Here is a 15,304-nt window from a genome sequence, read left to right as displayed (position 1 = left end):
GAACAACACTGAACACACCTCCCGGTTTTCCACCTGTGACGTGTGGCCAGATCAGTGGATCTCAAAGGAGAACAACACTGAACACACCTCCCGGTCTTCCACCAGTGACACGTGGCCAGATCAGTGGATTTCAACGGAGATTTACAGACCCTTTAAGTGGACCTAGAAACCCTTGCAGGAGATCTGCTAGGGTCGAAACTATTTCACAATAATACAAAGACATTATTTGCCTTTACAGTGGGGAGACATCTTCACTGAAGGCACGAAAAAAGGTAGGCTAACTATAACGGAAATGTAAATCAAAACTACAATGAGATACACCACTTTATATCGACTAGGATGATTATCATACCGTAAAGATGGATAATGACGACTGATTGCAAGGATGTAGAGACACTGTAACCCTCCCACACTACTGGTAGAAATGCAGAATGGTTTCTCCTTTTCAGATAGTTCCTCAAAAGGAGAAACATAGGAGTTCCCATACGACCCACCAATTCCATTTCCAGGAATGTACACAAGGGAAATAAAAAATATGTCCACATAAAAACTTGTACACAAATATTCATAGCAGAATTATTACTAATTGTTAAAAATTGGGGGAAATCCCCGAAGATCCACATGATACTTATTTAGATAAGCATAAAGTGGTATATCTAGACAATGAAGTATTAGCCATAAAAAGGAAATCAAGTACTGATACATGCTACAGTACATTTAATGGGTATATTCTATGATGTGTGAATTATATCTCAACAAAATATATTTTTTAAATACAGGTGAAATCACCGGTACCTTAGCATAAACAAAGGCAATGGTAAACTACTGTACACTAATCTAATATGCATTTCATCCCTGCTACCATGGATTAGTAGCAGTCAAAAAAGAGAGCCAGTTTCACTTAAGAATGACCTTGATAAAGTCATACAAACAGTGAGTATGACTGAATCATGGTCCCTGAGCACATATACCTTGTGTGACAAAATGCTCTTACACATAAAGCACTTCTCCTATATACAGAAATACAATGATCATCTCTAGGGAAAAGCACTTGTGTGACTGTATACGTTTTTGGGCTAGCCCCTTTTTTTCATAGGATGTTATTTTTACTTCAAGAAGGACCAACGCAATATAGTTCTTCGGACTTCGTTATTTGTAGTTTTTACTTAGTTACTAGGTTTTTCCAAAAACGAACAAAGCAAGCCTGTCTATTCAAGGCAAGTAACTAATAGTCATTGCTGCCAATGACAGAATTCATGCTTTCAGGCAAAAATTAGAACTTCAGAAAACCAGTATCTGCCATCATGAGTTTGACAGAGATTCTTTGACGATGTACCCTTGTTCATTACCAAAGATGCTAACAAGAACTCAGTGAACCATTATTTTCAAATGAACAACACAGGCTATGCTAGAAAATAGCGCATGGGTTAAAGGTTCATTCAAAGAAAAAGACAAACCAATGGATATTCATCTAACAGTATGAAAAGTTCACTGATAAAGGTACAGATTCCCAGAGGAAATGACCTGTAGGAAACTACCACTTGTAGAGCCTGCTATCCTATCAAGTACTGAAATCATCTATGAAGGCCGTTTCCCATGTACATACATGTCTATCCCAAGCTGATTTTCTTCATATACATCAACCAAACTATGTACTGCAACACTCAAAAGATGAATACAGAAGCAATCATAATATGGCTGTACCCTACTTAGTAAGACATTAACGAGATTAACAAAAAGGTCAAATAATGTAACTCTTAATAAGTTTTTGGTTTTGGACAATGATTATTTTTCATTACAGTGATACATCACTTGGCAGGGCAAGGCCAGTTGATAAGCTGGGACTTTCACAGACAGTCCCAGAGTGTAACAGTGGTTAGCCAGCAGTATCTTTCTGATCTGAAAAAACCAGATCCTTCTTTGCAGTATCCGTACCTGAAACCAGATGCACAACTCTTTGGTTGTTATTTTGAGGTCACAAAACCTACTGCTCAGGAAAATACTATGGACAGCAAAGCAGTGAGTACTAGGATTTTAGGAAAGGGGAACCGGAGGGGTGAGGGAAGCAGGTGAAAGTTACACAATGAACCAAACTGGCTGCGCTGAGGACTTCAGCAAGGTACTCTACTAAACAATATTTTTATAAGATATCTGGAAACAGAAGAGTTTTCGAACATACAGAAATTAAAAACTGAATCAAATTAACTTTGATTTGCAAACAAAGAGAACGTTTTCAAGTAAACCCACTTTTTGTAACCATCACGCTGTTTTAGAGCAGCAATATGCCCAAATGGCAAACAAAGCCAGAAAGTCAAACCATGTGTTAAACGGGAGGTAAAGGGGGCAGGGGGAGGACTGGGCAACACCGACAGAGCCAAAGACAAGGTATATTTTGTACTCAACAGCTCATTAATTTTAAGTGTCGTGGGAACCTGCCAGTTTTACTCCTCCAAGTAATTATCTTTTGTCTTAATTTGTAAGATTCGAGAAAGGGAGAGAAGAGGAAAGGAAAAAAATATTCACTCTCACAGGGAAAGATTAAACCCTGTGAACATAAGAGAGAAAAAGACAGAAAGTTCGATGTATAGAAGTCCTCCACACACCGTCCCCAATTAAAAGAAATAATTGGACTAGTTTCTTTAAGGAGAGAAAAAAAGCATTCATCACTGTGAACCATATTAGGAAATTGTATTGTGCTCAGATACAAATAGCTTTACATTAATGAACACAGACAAATATATTGATTTGTATACACATACTCTGAAAGTTAAACGGCCTATAGAAAAGTGTTTTCATACCACGGCAGGCAAAATCTTTAAATCCAAAGGCTGTTATTTTGATTTAGAGTCACCTCATCCCTGAGAAGGTAAGATTTGCTCCCAGTGAGGGATGAAAAAGATATGGGCAAAAGAAGTTACTTTAGAAACATATTTAACAGCAATCCTGTAACAATTTGAAAGGTGGAGAGCTACACTTTCCTAGGGGAATTCACATCTATACCTCCAGGGAGCTTGTCCTAAACAACTTCCCCAAAAGCTTTGTTCGCATATTTAGAAGCTGACACAAATTTCCTGAAGAGACCCTCAAGGAAGGTCTGAAAAACTGAACGCAAGGTTTTTAATACCCTCACTCCAGGCACACTCTTGATTTTGATTTCTAGTTCTGCTCACCAACCCCATTTGGGCCTCAATTCCCTGAACTATAGACCAGCTGGCTGCTTCCTCTTATTCGCCCTCCAGGACTTGCTGAAGTATTTTGAATAAAGTATATAAGTGCTTTGCGTTCTTCAGAGAAAGGAGTTATGCAAATATAAGAAGGATGATCTTTTCGAAAGCTCTTGCTGCAATGGCAAAGATCCACACGGGAAAAAAAAAAATTTTTAGAGAAAGCTGACAAAGCTGGCCTTTCTACTTTTACCTGTCTGCAAGTGCCACCCAGAACCAGATGCCCCTATCTTGCCAATTACCCATGCTAATAAAGGCACCTCATCCAAACACAAGAGGGAATCCTGATGTGTATTATTAGATTATTAGATGTGTATGAAACAGGAGTCCTTACTTGGCATCCAGCAAAAGTTATAAGATATCCTGGGATTATGCAATGTATGAGCTAAAATAATACAGTTCGGAAGGCCTAACCTCCTTGAAAGAGAAAAATCTAGACAAGGACCATTACAGAAAGTCAGCTGAAACATCTGCTAGCAAGGCAACAAAGGAAAAGAATGAACAGAAGACCCTGAAGATGGGACCGAATTAACCCCCAAATTAAAATACCTTCTTCCTGTCCACACCCCAAAACAAATGAAAGGGGAAAAAAAGAGAGAGAGAGAGAGAGTCACTGTAAATAAAGAAGAAATGTGTTAAGCAAGGGAAGAGAGATCCACCGCAAGTTTCTGATCTCAAGCCAGATATTTAAATGTACGCTTCATGTCATTACAAGGCATCCCTTACTTGGGCAAGACACAGACTCCATCAATTGGCTGGCATTAAATCCCTGTTACTGTACAAAAGCCACACTTGCTCCCTGGAGCCAGTTCAACTTTGAGTCACTATTGTCTGAAAACAATGGAATGTCTGCCAACCTGTGCCAACAGTTCAAATGGATTTTAATGTAGCATGTGTGAGTGCTGTAACCCGGTTTGCCCTGGGCCAAAACAGCGCACTAACTTAGCTACAGCATCCGCGGAAAACTAGGGAAAGCTGCAAGAACACAGCTTAGGTGAGCAAAAGCCCCATTATCACCTTGCCTCCAGCCAGCAGCTCACTCGCACAGGGAGCAAACGTCAACCTGGGATGCAAGAGACGGAGCCTTCAGCTGGCTCTGTACTCCGAAACTCCAGTATCATAAGCAAATTCTACTGGTTTACAGGCTTTGTAAAACCCTTCTGGAACGTTCACACAATGAAATCTCTTTCACTTTGATCACAATTATAACAGAAACCTGGAAATAGAAGGTTCAAAGCCAATCACATCTTCTTCCTTTTCTACAGAAGAACTTAAATTCTGTACTATTTTTCTCACCAATTACCACTTGGTTGCCACTCTCCTCATGATCTACAAGTGTGAATGCATTATGAGCAGTGATAAAATAACACACTTGGATATAACTGCCCTTTACGCAAATTTCTTACATACATTCCTGCTAACAAACGACACTAAAGATTAAAAGGCCATAAGATCTTTATGAGAATATAAAGGTCAGGACAACAGAAAGACCATAAATCAGGATGAATGGTTTTTGTCATTGAAAAATGGCTTCTTGGCCCTCTTGGCCCCAAAAGGCACTGAGGAAAGGACGGCAGACCTGATGATTACTAGCCCCACGGCCTGTGTGGGCATCAGCCGCTCTAAAATGTTAGTGTTAATGGCAAGGGAGGAACATCCGGACAAATGGCCTTATGGGGCAATGGGCAGTTGGTCTGCAAGGGTCTCATGCTTTATCACTGGCAAGAATCAAGGAAAGAGCACAGAACTGCAGGTTACACTCAGAAAAGGACAGCGTTAACGCCTAAAGAACAAACGAATAAAATGTTTCCGCAGTTTTGGGTTTCATAAAACCCTAAATCCGGCCAGGCACGGTGGCTCATGCCTGTAATTTCAACACTTTGGGAGGCGGAGGCAGGCGGATCACCTGAGCTCGGGAGAGCCACCTGGCCAACGTGGTAAAAACCCCCTCTCTACTAAAAGTACAAAAATTAGCCGGGCGTGGTGGTGGGCACTTGTAATCCCAGCTACTCAGGAGGCTGAGGCAGGAGAATCGCTTGAACCCGGGAGGCGGAGATTGCAATAAGCTGAGATCACACCACTGCACTTCAGCCTGGGTGACAAGAGCCAGACTCCGTCTCAAAACAAAAACAAAACACTTAAATTCCAAAAATCAGGATTTATAACAGGCCAACCACATCTGAAGTCAGTGATAAGAATTCTGGCTCACCTTTGGATTTGAGGAAGGAATCTGTGACTGTTTACTACACACTGAGAGAGAAACACCCTTGAATATGCACATGCAGTTAGATCAGAATGCATCCCATTGACACAATTGATTATACAAGTCATAGGCAACTTGGTCTTTTTCAAAGTAAAAACATTAGCACGAAAAAAACTAAACACAGTCAGCCCTCTGTATCTGCATCCATACCTAAGAGTAGTGTCCCCACCCTCACATATTCTCCCCGACAACACCAAGCAGCATTTTGAGTCAGGTATTAATAATACAATTTTACAAAGGAGGAAAACTAAAGCTTAAAGAGGCTAAATAACCAGCCAGACACAAGGCTAGAAAGAGGTATCAGAGCCAGGAGCTTCTCTTCCACCATCAGGTACACCATCTTCTAGCTGCCTGTCACAGAAAGAATTACAAAGGCAGGGCTATGCATCCCCCAACACTGAACTCATGGGGCACGGGCCAGCTGTCCCGAAGGGTGTACCTATATCCCCCTAAGGCCCTACGTGGCCAGTGGAATAAATACTTTAGCAAAGCAAGAAGAAACAGAGAAAGAATGATAATCCTGACACAGGAATTACCAAGACCTTCTACACAGAAACAGCTCACAACACAGTTCTGGTGAGGTTGATAAAGTCACAACACTCAAGGGTAATAGCTGACTCTTTGACAGTCCTTATCGTGTCCCAGGCATATGAGATACATAAACTTTCTCGGGTTTTCTTAGCAATTATAAGGTTGTTCCCAGCACCAGATCTTTTCAATCACATTACGTTAATAATATGCAACACGGCAGTTTCCAACATTAACTGTTGTAACATATATCAATTCACTTAGTTCTTACCAAAACCTATCATCTCTTCTTTAGAGATAAGAAAACTAAAACAGAAACATTCTAAGGTTGCAGGCACAAGTGTGTCAGTGCTGGAATCATGATGCTCTGAACCATTCTACCAAATGGCCTCTAAGGAACAGTGCCCTAAATGTGTAAAGAGGGTGGTTAGAAACATACATTGCATAATTGGTTTCCACACGCATTACTGCTCTAAAAACAAAACAAAACAAAAAAAACTCACATTCCATATTCCAACCTTTTGGAATAGTCACTTGCCTCAACAGGAAAAATGGAGCTACCAGAGGTTAAAAAGAGGTAAAAAGGATATCACATGAGAACTGCGATTGGGGGGTGGGGGGAAAAAAAAAGCATTTGTCTGTTAGGGAGTTTCTGTCCCCACTGAACATAGCAGGGCTATGGCGAGCTCCTGACCCTGATGTACGACGACCCCCAAACCACCCCAGACAAAGAGAGGGCTCGATGCCCCTCAGAGGCAACCACAGAGCAGAAATGTGATAAACTCGTCCAAATGATTGCTTTTTGGCCCTTACACAACATGCCCCCGGTGTGAATCTAAAAGCAATTAAATCATTCCAGCTGGGAGGCCAATGACATGTTGTTTAAAAAGTCTTCTGAGAAATATCCCACTTCAGAAAAAGATGTGCACGAAAGAAACAATAGCCACTCTTCTTCCTTCCATTTTTTTAAGTAATAAAAAGCATTTAAAAAATATATATGCAGCTGATTTAGCAACAAGCCTTCACCAAGGTCTCCTCCACAAAGGACTGAGAAAAGCCAAGGCAAATTCATTCCAAAGGCATTTATTAATTCTTCTAGTCTACCTCACTTACCCCCTGGAAAAAATAACCAATTATGAGAGCTTAAGAAAAATCCAGGCGTTTCAAATATCAACTTGTAATATAAATAGCCACAAAGCAGCGTTTTGATTGTGTTGTTTGGTTTCCAAACAGTCATTACCTAAGGGCTCTATTTTTAGAATCATTTGAGATTCCGTATATGTACGAGTATTTTGAAACTCTGATGTGCTATTGAAATAGAAGTTGCTGGAAGCATTGTTATTGTAACCCTTGAGTGCTAACCCAAGGTTAAAAGCTCATGTGATGCTGTCCAAATCATTTCAGATTATGTATTTTAATAAACAAATCCATTTCCATTAGGATGTTCAGTGGATTATAAATGAGCACATTAGAGTCCTGTGTAATGTTTGCAAAACAAAACATCTGCCTGGGGACAGCAGGCTCTTGCAGGAAACTACTGGCATCAGGACTCCTGCTCCAAGGAAGAGGAGTACGGCCTCAGGCCCATGTGGAAGCTGATGGCAGGACACTGTGGATGGTGTGTGTGTCCTCTCCTGCCACCTCTGCCACGAGGCCAGATGTCCTGGCTCCATGCCCGGAGCCACCCTCCTCCTCTGATTGTGGAGAAACAAGATGAAACAGGACACCCCTGGCAGTCTGGGTTCTAGGTTCTTTAGCTAGCAGTTGAAATAAAGCTGTTCTCCTTGAAATGTGGCCTAATTAAAATTTTGGCCAAATTCGCCTCGGTAGTAAAGCACCAGTTTTCCACACTTTGTTTTCTGTGTGTTTATTTCTCCACATTTCAGCAGGGGTGATCCCTCTGGGGAGGATACAGATGTTGCTAGATTTCCTGACACGCCTCAACAGCTCGAGCATATAGAATAGGGAAAAGCACAAATCTGATAAGAGAAATACCCTGTAATGGAGAATCACCAAAAAACCAGCTTGCTCTCCCCTTTCTCTTGTGAAAGATTCAACAATTCTGAGCAGCTGCTTGAATACACAGTCATGATGCCCTCACCCTGGTTCTTCCTGCTAGAAAACCTATTTTCACACCTGCGCCTTCTTCACCCAAGTCAGGAACCAAAAGGACATGAAGATCATCTGCCTCTACATGTTAATGTTTTCTAAAAATGAGGGAGTATAACTGAGGTGTGAGGAAGGAAGACTGAGCTCACCTTCTTAACTATATCCAAACTGTTCTTTCCATGCAGCCAGAGAACTTATTTTCATCTAAAGCACACCTTATGTTGTGCTTCTATTCACCAAGAGCACTCAAAAATCAGGGAACAGGGGTAAGGGCAGAGCATCACAGCTTCCTGAGGTCACAGGTACAGCACAGTCTGGCTCAGGTGCCTTGTCTGGTGGCACAATGTGGGGCTAGTGGGTTTATGTTGAAGAACAGGTGGTAGGCAATTATGCAAGAGAAAATGCTAGTTCCAGGGCTGAGCCAGGATCTGGGCCTCCCTGGCAGTTCCACAGCACCTGATGTGGCCTGAGATGTGGTGCTCTCCAGGACTCTTTCCTCTGTCTGAGTCTCTTTCCTCTGTCTCTTCAGAAGATGCCTTTTTCAGGTTCAGAAAATTGCTAACCTCTTTTCCGACAGCACCTGCAGAGCTCCAAGCTTGATTATATTTGCAAGGCACTGGGGCCTGATTGCCTTTTTATTGCGAGGAACCCTCTGTAGGAAGATGTGTTTCATTTTATCTTATGTCACATTTAAATAGATACTCCCTTTGATGACTGACGGATACCCATAATGAAATCTCATTATAAGAAATTTCTAGGAATTCTGCTCTAAACTTACAGAGACATGGACCTCAGTGAACTTCTGCAGAAAAGAACTTTTAGCTGCCATGGGAACTGTTGCCAAAATTTGGTCTGTATTTATTACACATGAAAACAACGCTCTAGGTGATCCCAGCAGTCTGACCACTTGGAGGATTCTTGTGTAAACCACTGGTGTCGACTGGGATTGGTAATGACTTTCAACAACTCAACCTCTGATTGGAGGATGCAACAGTACACCAGTTTTCCTAAGGGTTATAAGAGAATGAAGACAAAGTATAGACAGCAATGTGAATGGGGTTGAAGACAGGATGGAATATAAATATTTTAATCTGGACAAGTCACTATTATCTCAGGGAAAGAAGAATGGATTACAGGGACGAAATTTTAGATGGGAACCTTCACCCAGCTGAATAGTGATCTTGGAAATGTCATTTTCCTTGAACATATGACAATGGCTGGCATCCACCATTAGAGATCTGAATGGCTCTACTGTTGCCCATGATACAGCTTCATTGTTTCCTTATGCTGGGATATAAATGAATCAATGAATGGACACATGAATGCTAATCTACTCTATCATGCTGATTTCACAGAAGTAGAAATTAAGAATCAAAGAAGCTAAGTAAATGCCTTGCCCAAGAACACACAGCTAACAAAACAAGTAGCTAAAAACAGGCATGCAACTAAGTTCCTGATGACTGTTCAATGGTGGCAAAGACATTCCTAGGAAATGAACAGACAAAAATAACAACAAATATGCATACTGAGCAACACAGCATTATCTAGAAATGGCTGAGGAAGTAGCAATGTTGGGCATGAGAATATTCCACAGCTGAGAATGTTTAATTTTGAAAGAATGCTACACTTTGGTTTTTATCAATTTTGGATGAGATGATCAATAATTTCCTTCTCTGCTGTTGAAAACAATAACTTCAGAAATACTCTTACGTTCAATTAGTACCTCTTGCCTGAGGGATTACTCCCAACGTCACAAGTGTTTCCTTTAATAAACTGACGTCAGTTTGTTTCCTTGTCATCCATCTTAATATAACAGCGGATGTAAAACAGACTGGGGAAGGCAGCACAGCTAGCCAGCTACGGAGAGCTCAGTGTTTTTCTACAATACTGCCTGAACCTGAGGCTGACATTAGCTTTCTTCAAAGCTGACTTTGGTTTCATGAAACCAGCATGTTCCCCTGGGTCATCTGAAATCGGAGGAGCATTCCAAGGGGCCTGTATATTACTAAGCTGGCTTTATTCCATTCCCTCCACTGGCGTCAGAAGGAATCACTGACATCCTGCGGATTGTTACTCTTTGCCTTCCAAGGCCATTCAAGCCATGTGGCAACAGCAGGAAGGACTCCGCAGAGACCTATATCCCAGGTAGTGGCTTGTGGGGATTTTTTCTTTTCATACGACTTCACAAAAGACTTGGTACTCAGATGCCTACAAAGGGACAACAAATACACAAAACCCATAAACATACACAGAAACTACAAAATGTCTTTCTTAATGGAGCCCCAACGATCACTGGAGTATCTAAGCTGCTTACAGCCAACAGCCCCTGCCCCACACCACCCCACCTTAAGGACCTTGGTATATGGGTGTGAGTTGGGTGGCAGGACACAAGGGCTGGGGGGGAGCGGCGCACACACACAAGACAAGGGATACAAGTCACCCAGGTAGCATCACCAAGTGACAGGGAATGACAAGAATGAGACACCGAAACCTATTTCATCAGGAGAAACACACGGATAGACCTGATTGTCTTCCGACATTTCTGACAGATGTGCCAGGAGACATCATATCCCATTAGCTCCTTGTGGGTAGATCCTATTGCCGTGTTCATCTGTGCTATCTTCCAGAACGCTTAGGTAAGCACAGCGGCTTACATTTTTCTCATTTACACAGAAGTTAATCTTATTTGATTTAGGACAGAAAAGGTAACTCCATAAATGGTTAATATCATTCACCATTGTTAATATGGCAAAGATTCTATGATTATGTTTCAGCACTTATCACAATAAAATGAGTTTGCGCTCTCTCCAAATCCTCTACAAATACAGCAATTTCGAGAACATGTAAACATGAAATCTTTCCTAACACTTACAGGTATTCAGACTTGCTAAAAACTCACAAATTCTGTAGGCAAAATTCTAGCAGGGTTGGTTTCATGCTTGTGTCTCTTTGACTTGCTTGGTCTTTTGAACACCCCATAGGAAATGGAATTTTTCTGACCAGGTTAAGATCTAAAATATGCCCAGGGGTAGCAATAAAAAGAAAACCTCAGACTAGGATTAAAACTTTCCTACGATGCTGCTGAAGAGCAGTGAACTAAATGGCAGAGACATGCCAGGAAGTGAGTGCCTGCTCCAGGAACCGGCAGGCCTAACAAGACTGAACAGGGAAATGGCTGGGGACTTCGGACAACAGAATGGGACAGCAGGAAGGACTGCAGTCTGGACAGATCTAAATACAGGTCTCTTGGGCCTATAAGAATTCCCCCATCAAACTTCCCCTGAAGTTTAGATGAAGGCAAACAGATTGCACAGCCTCATGGATTCTCCCAAGATGGTAGTTCTGGGACTCTGCTGGGTTGAAATCAAAGAAAACCCATTCACAACTCAAATACAACATAATCAAAATGGTAGAAGCTTGGAGGTTGGGGGCGGGGCTAATCACAGATGATGTCAATCTAACTAAAGCTATAAGCCAGCTGCTCAGGGATGTGAGAAGGGCCTTTCAGTTTGGTTATCTACAAGTCTCAGAAAAGGAAGCACAGAAAGGTTTATAAGTTTCAGTACAGTTAGTCCCCTGCCTAAACCCAGCTGGTCTGGGTATGCTTCCTGCAGCTCCTCTATCTGATGCTGTGACTCTATTGTAAAAGAACGGACGACAGAAGAGACAGGGAGGAAGAGAATCAGGAGGGTGGGCAAGGACACAACTCAGAAAAGGCAGTAGGAGGTGGGTGTGTCATTGCTTACCCAAGATCACTCATTCCACCTAGTCCTCCCAACCTGCAGCCAGGATACACACTATCCTACATCAAAATTCATTCGGGGACAAAAACATCCCAACAATGTTTCTGGAAATATCTGAATTAACAAGTATTAAAAAAAATTTTTTTAATAAAAAATGGAAAAGTAGAATCTCCTAAGATTTTTGAAACTCAGAAGTTTATCTGTGTAAATGCATACAGATATGTATCTACAGATAGTTACACTTTCCTTGACTCCTAGTGGCAATGACAGTGGTCAACGTAGAATCATTATGCCCTCCTTTAGGTGAGAGCTCAGCCTATCCTGTCACCCTCATTCTATCCCCTTCTTCATACACTCCATGTAATGTGCTCCCAGATAGTCACTGCCCCTGCACATAACTAAGATCCATGCAGATGATGATTATTAACATTAAAAACTGAATCCATGAGAAAAATCAGCATGTGAATCCCATGTCTCTACATCAAGCCCAAACACTCTGGAAAATAAAGGAGTTAGGGACCCCAGTGCAACTGTACTAGTATACATGGGATTAACTCAACTGATCAAGACGTCAGATAAATTCAACTGGGTCTTTCCAGGTCACCAAAGAGTAGACGTCCACACTAGTGGAACAACAGGCAACAGTCCCAAGTACAGGCAATATTCTGCATCACTCTGTTTGCGGTATTCTTCCTCCTTAGAAATTACATCTGTACACTAATACCTGTATTCCAATGTACATATGCAGGTCTCTTCCAACCATCCCGATGCCCTGATGACTACAGCTGCAAGTAACAACCTTTTCCCACAAGGTTAAAATGTGGTTACATTTTGTATTTACTCCATCTCCCCAATTAAATCACAAGTCCTTAAAAAGACGTCGCACCCTCTACTATGCATACGTGTTACCTAAACACAATCAAAAGCAAGAGGCAAGCCAGATGAACAATTGTTAAGTGGACAGAGTGGAAAGGCCCAACAATAATGAAAGCTAGACAGAGATTTCAATCACGTCTAAGCTGTGCTTGTCCTGAGCCTCTACTTCCCAGTGAATCCAGAAGGCAAATGACGGTTCAGTGCACAGGCACCAAGGAGAAAAATGAGCAGCATTCCTTTGCCTCCATCACTTACAGACAGCACTGATTTTCTGCCATTTGTAGGCAAGGCTTCTCTATCTTACAGGGTCTCAGTGGGTCCTAAGTAAAATAAGTCTAGTGGAGTAGCTGATAGAAGGGCAACAGAAAACAGCCATACCTCCTGACTCCCACTCTCTTTGCTTCCCTCCTCTTTCTTTCTTTCCTTTTCTTTTTTGAGACAGTCTCACTCTGTTGCCCAGGCAGGAGTGCAGTGGCACAATCTCGGTTCACTGCAACCTCTGCCTCCTAGATTCAAGCAGTTCTCGTGCCTCAGCCTCTCGAGTTCCAGAGGTGCGTGCCACCATGCCCAGCTAATTTTTTGTATTTTTAGTAGAGACGGGGTTTCACCATGTTGGACAGGATGGTCTTGATCTCTTGACCTCGTGACCCACCTGCCTCGGCCTCCCAAAGTGCTGGCCACCATGCCCAGCTTCTTTCCTCTTTTCTTACACTTATTCCCCAACTCAGTGCAATTCCAATTAGTTCAGGGCTACCACTGTGCTGCCTCTGAAATCACTCATTTTTATACCTATTCTACATCCTCCAATGTCTACTGGACAACCGATGTTTAGTAACCCTTGTTACTTTGGTCAGGGAATTGCCTACAATTACAACCTCACTGTGCATTTCCCCTTCTTCAAGTTATCTCCCTTTAAGAAGTCCTCATCACCGATGCCAGCTTTATGTTTTCGGGGCACAACTCCATTTAGGTCACTTCTCTATTGAAAAACCACTAGGTGGCTGGGCACGGTGGCTCACGCCTGTAATCCCAGCACTTTGGGAGGCTGAGGTGGGTGGATCACGAGATCAGGAGATTGAGACCATCCTAGCTAACACGGTGAAACCCGTCTCTACTAAAAATACAAAAAATGAGCTGGACGTGGTGGCGGGTGCCTGTAGTCCCAGCTACTCGGGAGGCTGAGGCAGGAGAATGGCATGAACCCAGGAGGTGGAGCTTGCAGTGAGCTGAGATCGTGCCACTGTGCTCCAGCCTGGGCGACAGAGTGAGATTCCATCTCAAAAAAAAAAAAAAAAAAAGAAGAAGAAAGAAAGAAAAACCACTAGGCGCTTTCTATAGCCAACTTATTCATATAAGACGAGTTTCCTCGCTGTGATACCCAAGCTTTTGCTCCTGCCTTTTCTCCTCCTCCTCCTCCTCCACACTATACACGCAAGGGGAAAATTAGTCCACTTCAGAATGGATGTGCAATTCCATAGGAGGAATGATAGTTTTCTTCCTACACCATAGCTACCTGCCAAAATCACGTTAGTAATTAAAGGGGGGCACAGGTATTGTTTCACCAAATCTTGACCATCCCCATGTAGATATGGTCTTTTCCTGTTCTGATTCCTGTTCATCTGCAGTTCTTATAAAATTTACCATCATCTCCACAACATCAGAGTATCTGCGCTCACCTAGAACACCCTGGACTACACTAAACTATACTAATAATCCCTTTGCCCATGAAGTATCTGGCCCTGGAGAAGCACCCAGAACGAGCTTTGCCTTCACCTCATCTCTTCCCAGCAGAGGCTCTCTTCCAGCTCTCACCAGGCACTTTAGATTTTTTGTTATCCAAGTTCAACGGTGGACCTACCATGCCCGTTGTGAACATGTTTGTGGGTTTTTCCTTTCCTGGGGGTCGACTGGCATGAAGATGAAGCATTGTTGGTGGCTGTTTTGACGTCTTCTGTCTCATCATCTTCCTCCTCGACTTCCTCCTCATCCTGAGAGCTTCCGAAATACACCATGCTGTTGGGCAGCGCAGGAGAACCTGGTGACATAAGAAAAATAGCTCATAAACACAGGCCTTGACCCTCACCCTTTCGGGAAGGAATACCACAATGAAGACTAAACCTAAAGCCTCAAAACTGAGGAGAAAAAACAAAGCAACTGATCTCTACTGCCATTTTAAATTTATTTTTCAAATATTCCCAAGATCATCTGCGCCTTTTGAATGTATTTCAAGCAAAATCCCCCAGCAGGAAGAAGATGCAAAACAGAACAAATCAGGATTTTAAAAATCGCATCTGAATATCTCTTGAGAAAAAAAAAAAAAACACCTCCAAGGATGGAACAAAAAAATAATAAAATAAAAACACCTACCCACGGCTGAGGAAGGAGATTACTCTAAATTAATAGACTTTAAAAAAAAAAGAAAAAAAAAATTGGCCGGGCACGGTGGCTCAAACCTGTAATCCCAGCACTTTGGGAGGCCTAGACGGGCGGATCATGAGGTCAGGAGATCGAGACCATCCTGGCTAACACGGTGAAACCCCGTCTCTACTAAAAAATACAAA

At 42.2% G+C, this 15,304-nt stretch overlaps 1 protein-coding gene across 3 annotated transcripts in view; it reads right to left on the bottom strand.

The window, feature by feature from the left end:
- JARID2 (jumonji, AT rich interactive domain 2) overlaps positions 1 to 15,304 on the bottom strand; it is a 328,805-nt gene that overhangs the window by 57,007 nt on the left and 256,494 nt on the right. For all 3 annotated transcript variants that reach the window (XM_011967920.1, XM_011967921.1, XM_011967922.1), the window contains one exon: positions 14,602 to 14,778. In XM_011967920.1, the coding sequence (XP_011823310.1) occupies positions 14,602 to 14,778 (177 nt within the window). The remainder of the gene's footprint in view (positions 1 to 14,601; positions 14,779 to 15,304) is intronic.

Source organism: Mandrillus leucophaeus, unplaced genomic scaffold, assembly GCF_000951045.1.
Source record: "Mandrillus leucophaeus isolate KB7577 unplaced genomic scaffold, Mleu.le_1.0 Scaffold82, whole genome shotgun sequence".
NCBI lineage: Eukaryota > Metazoa > Chordata > Mammalia > Primates > Cercopithecidae > Mandrillus > Mandrillus leucophaeus.
The sequence above is the reverse complement of the archived record's forward strand: the minus strand, read 5'-3'. Positions and strand labels throughout refer to the sequence as shown.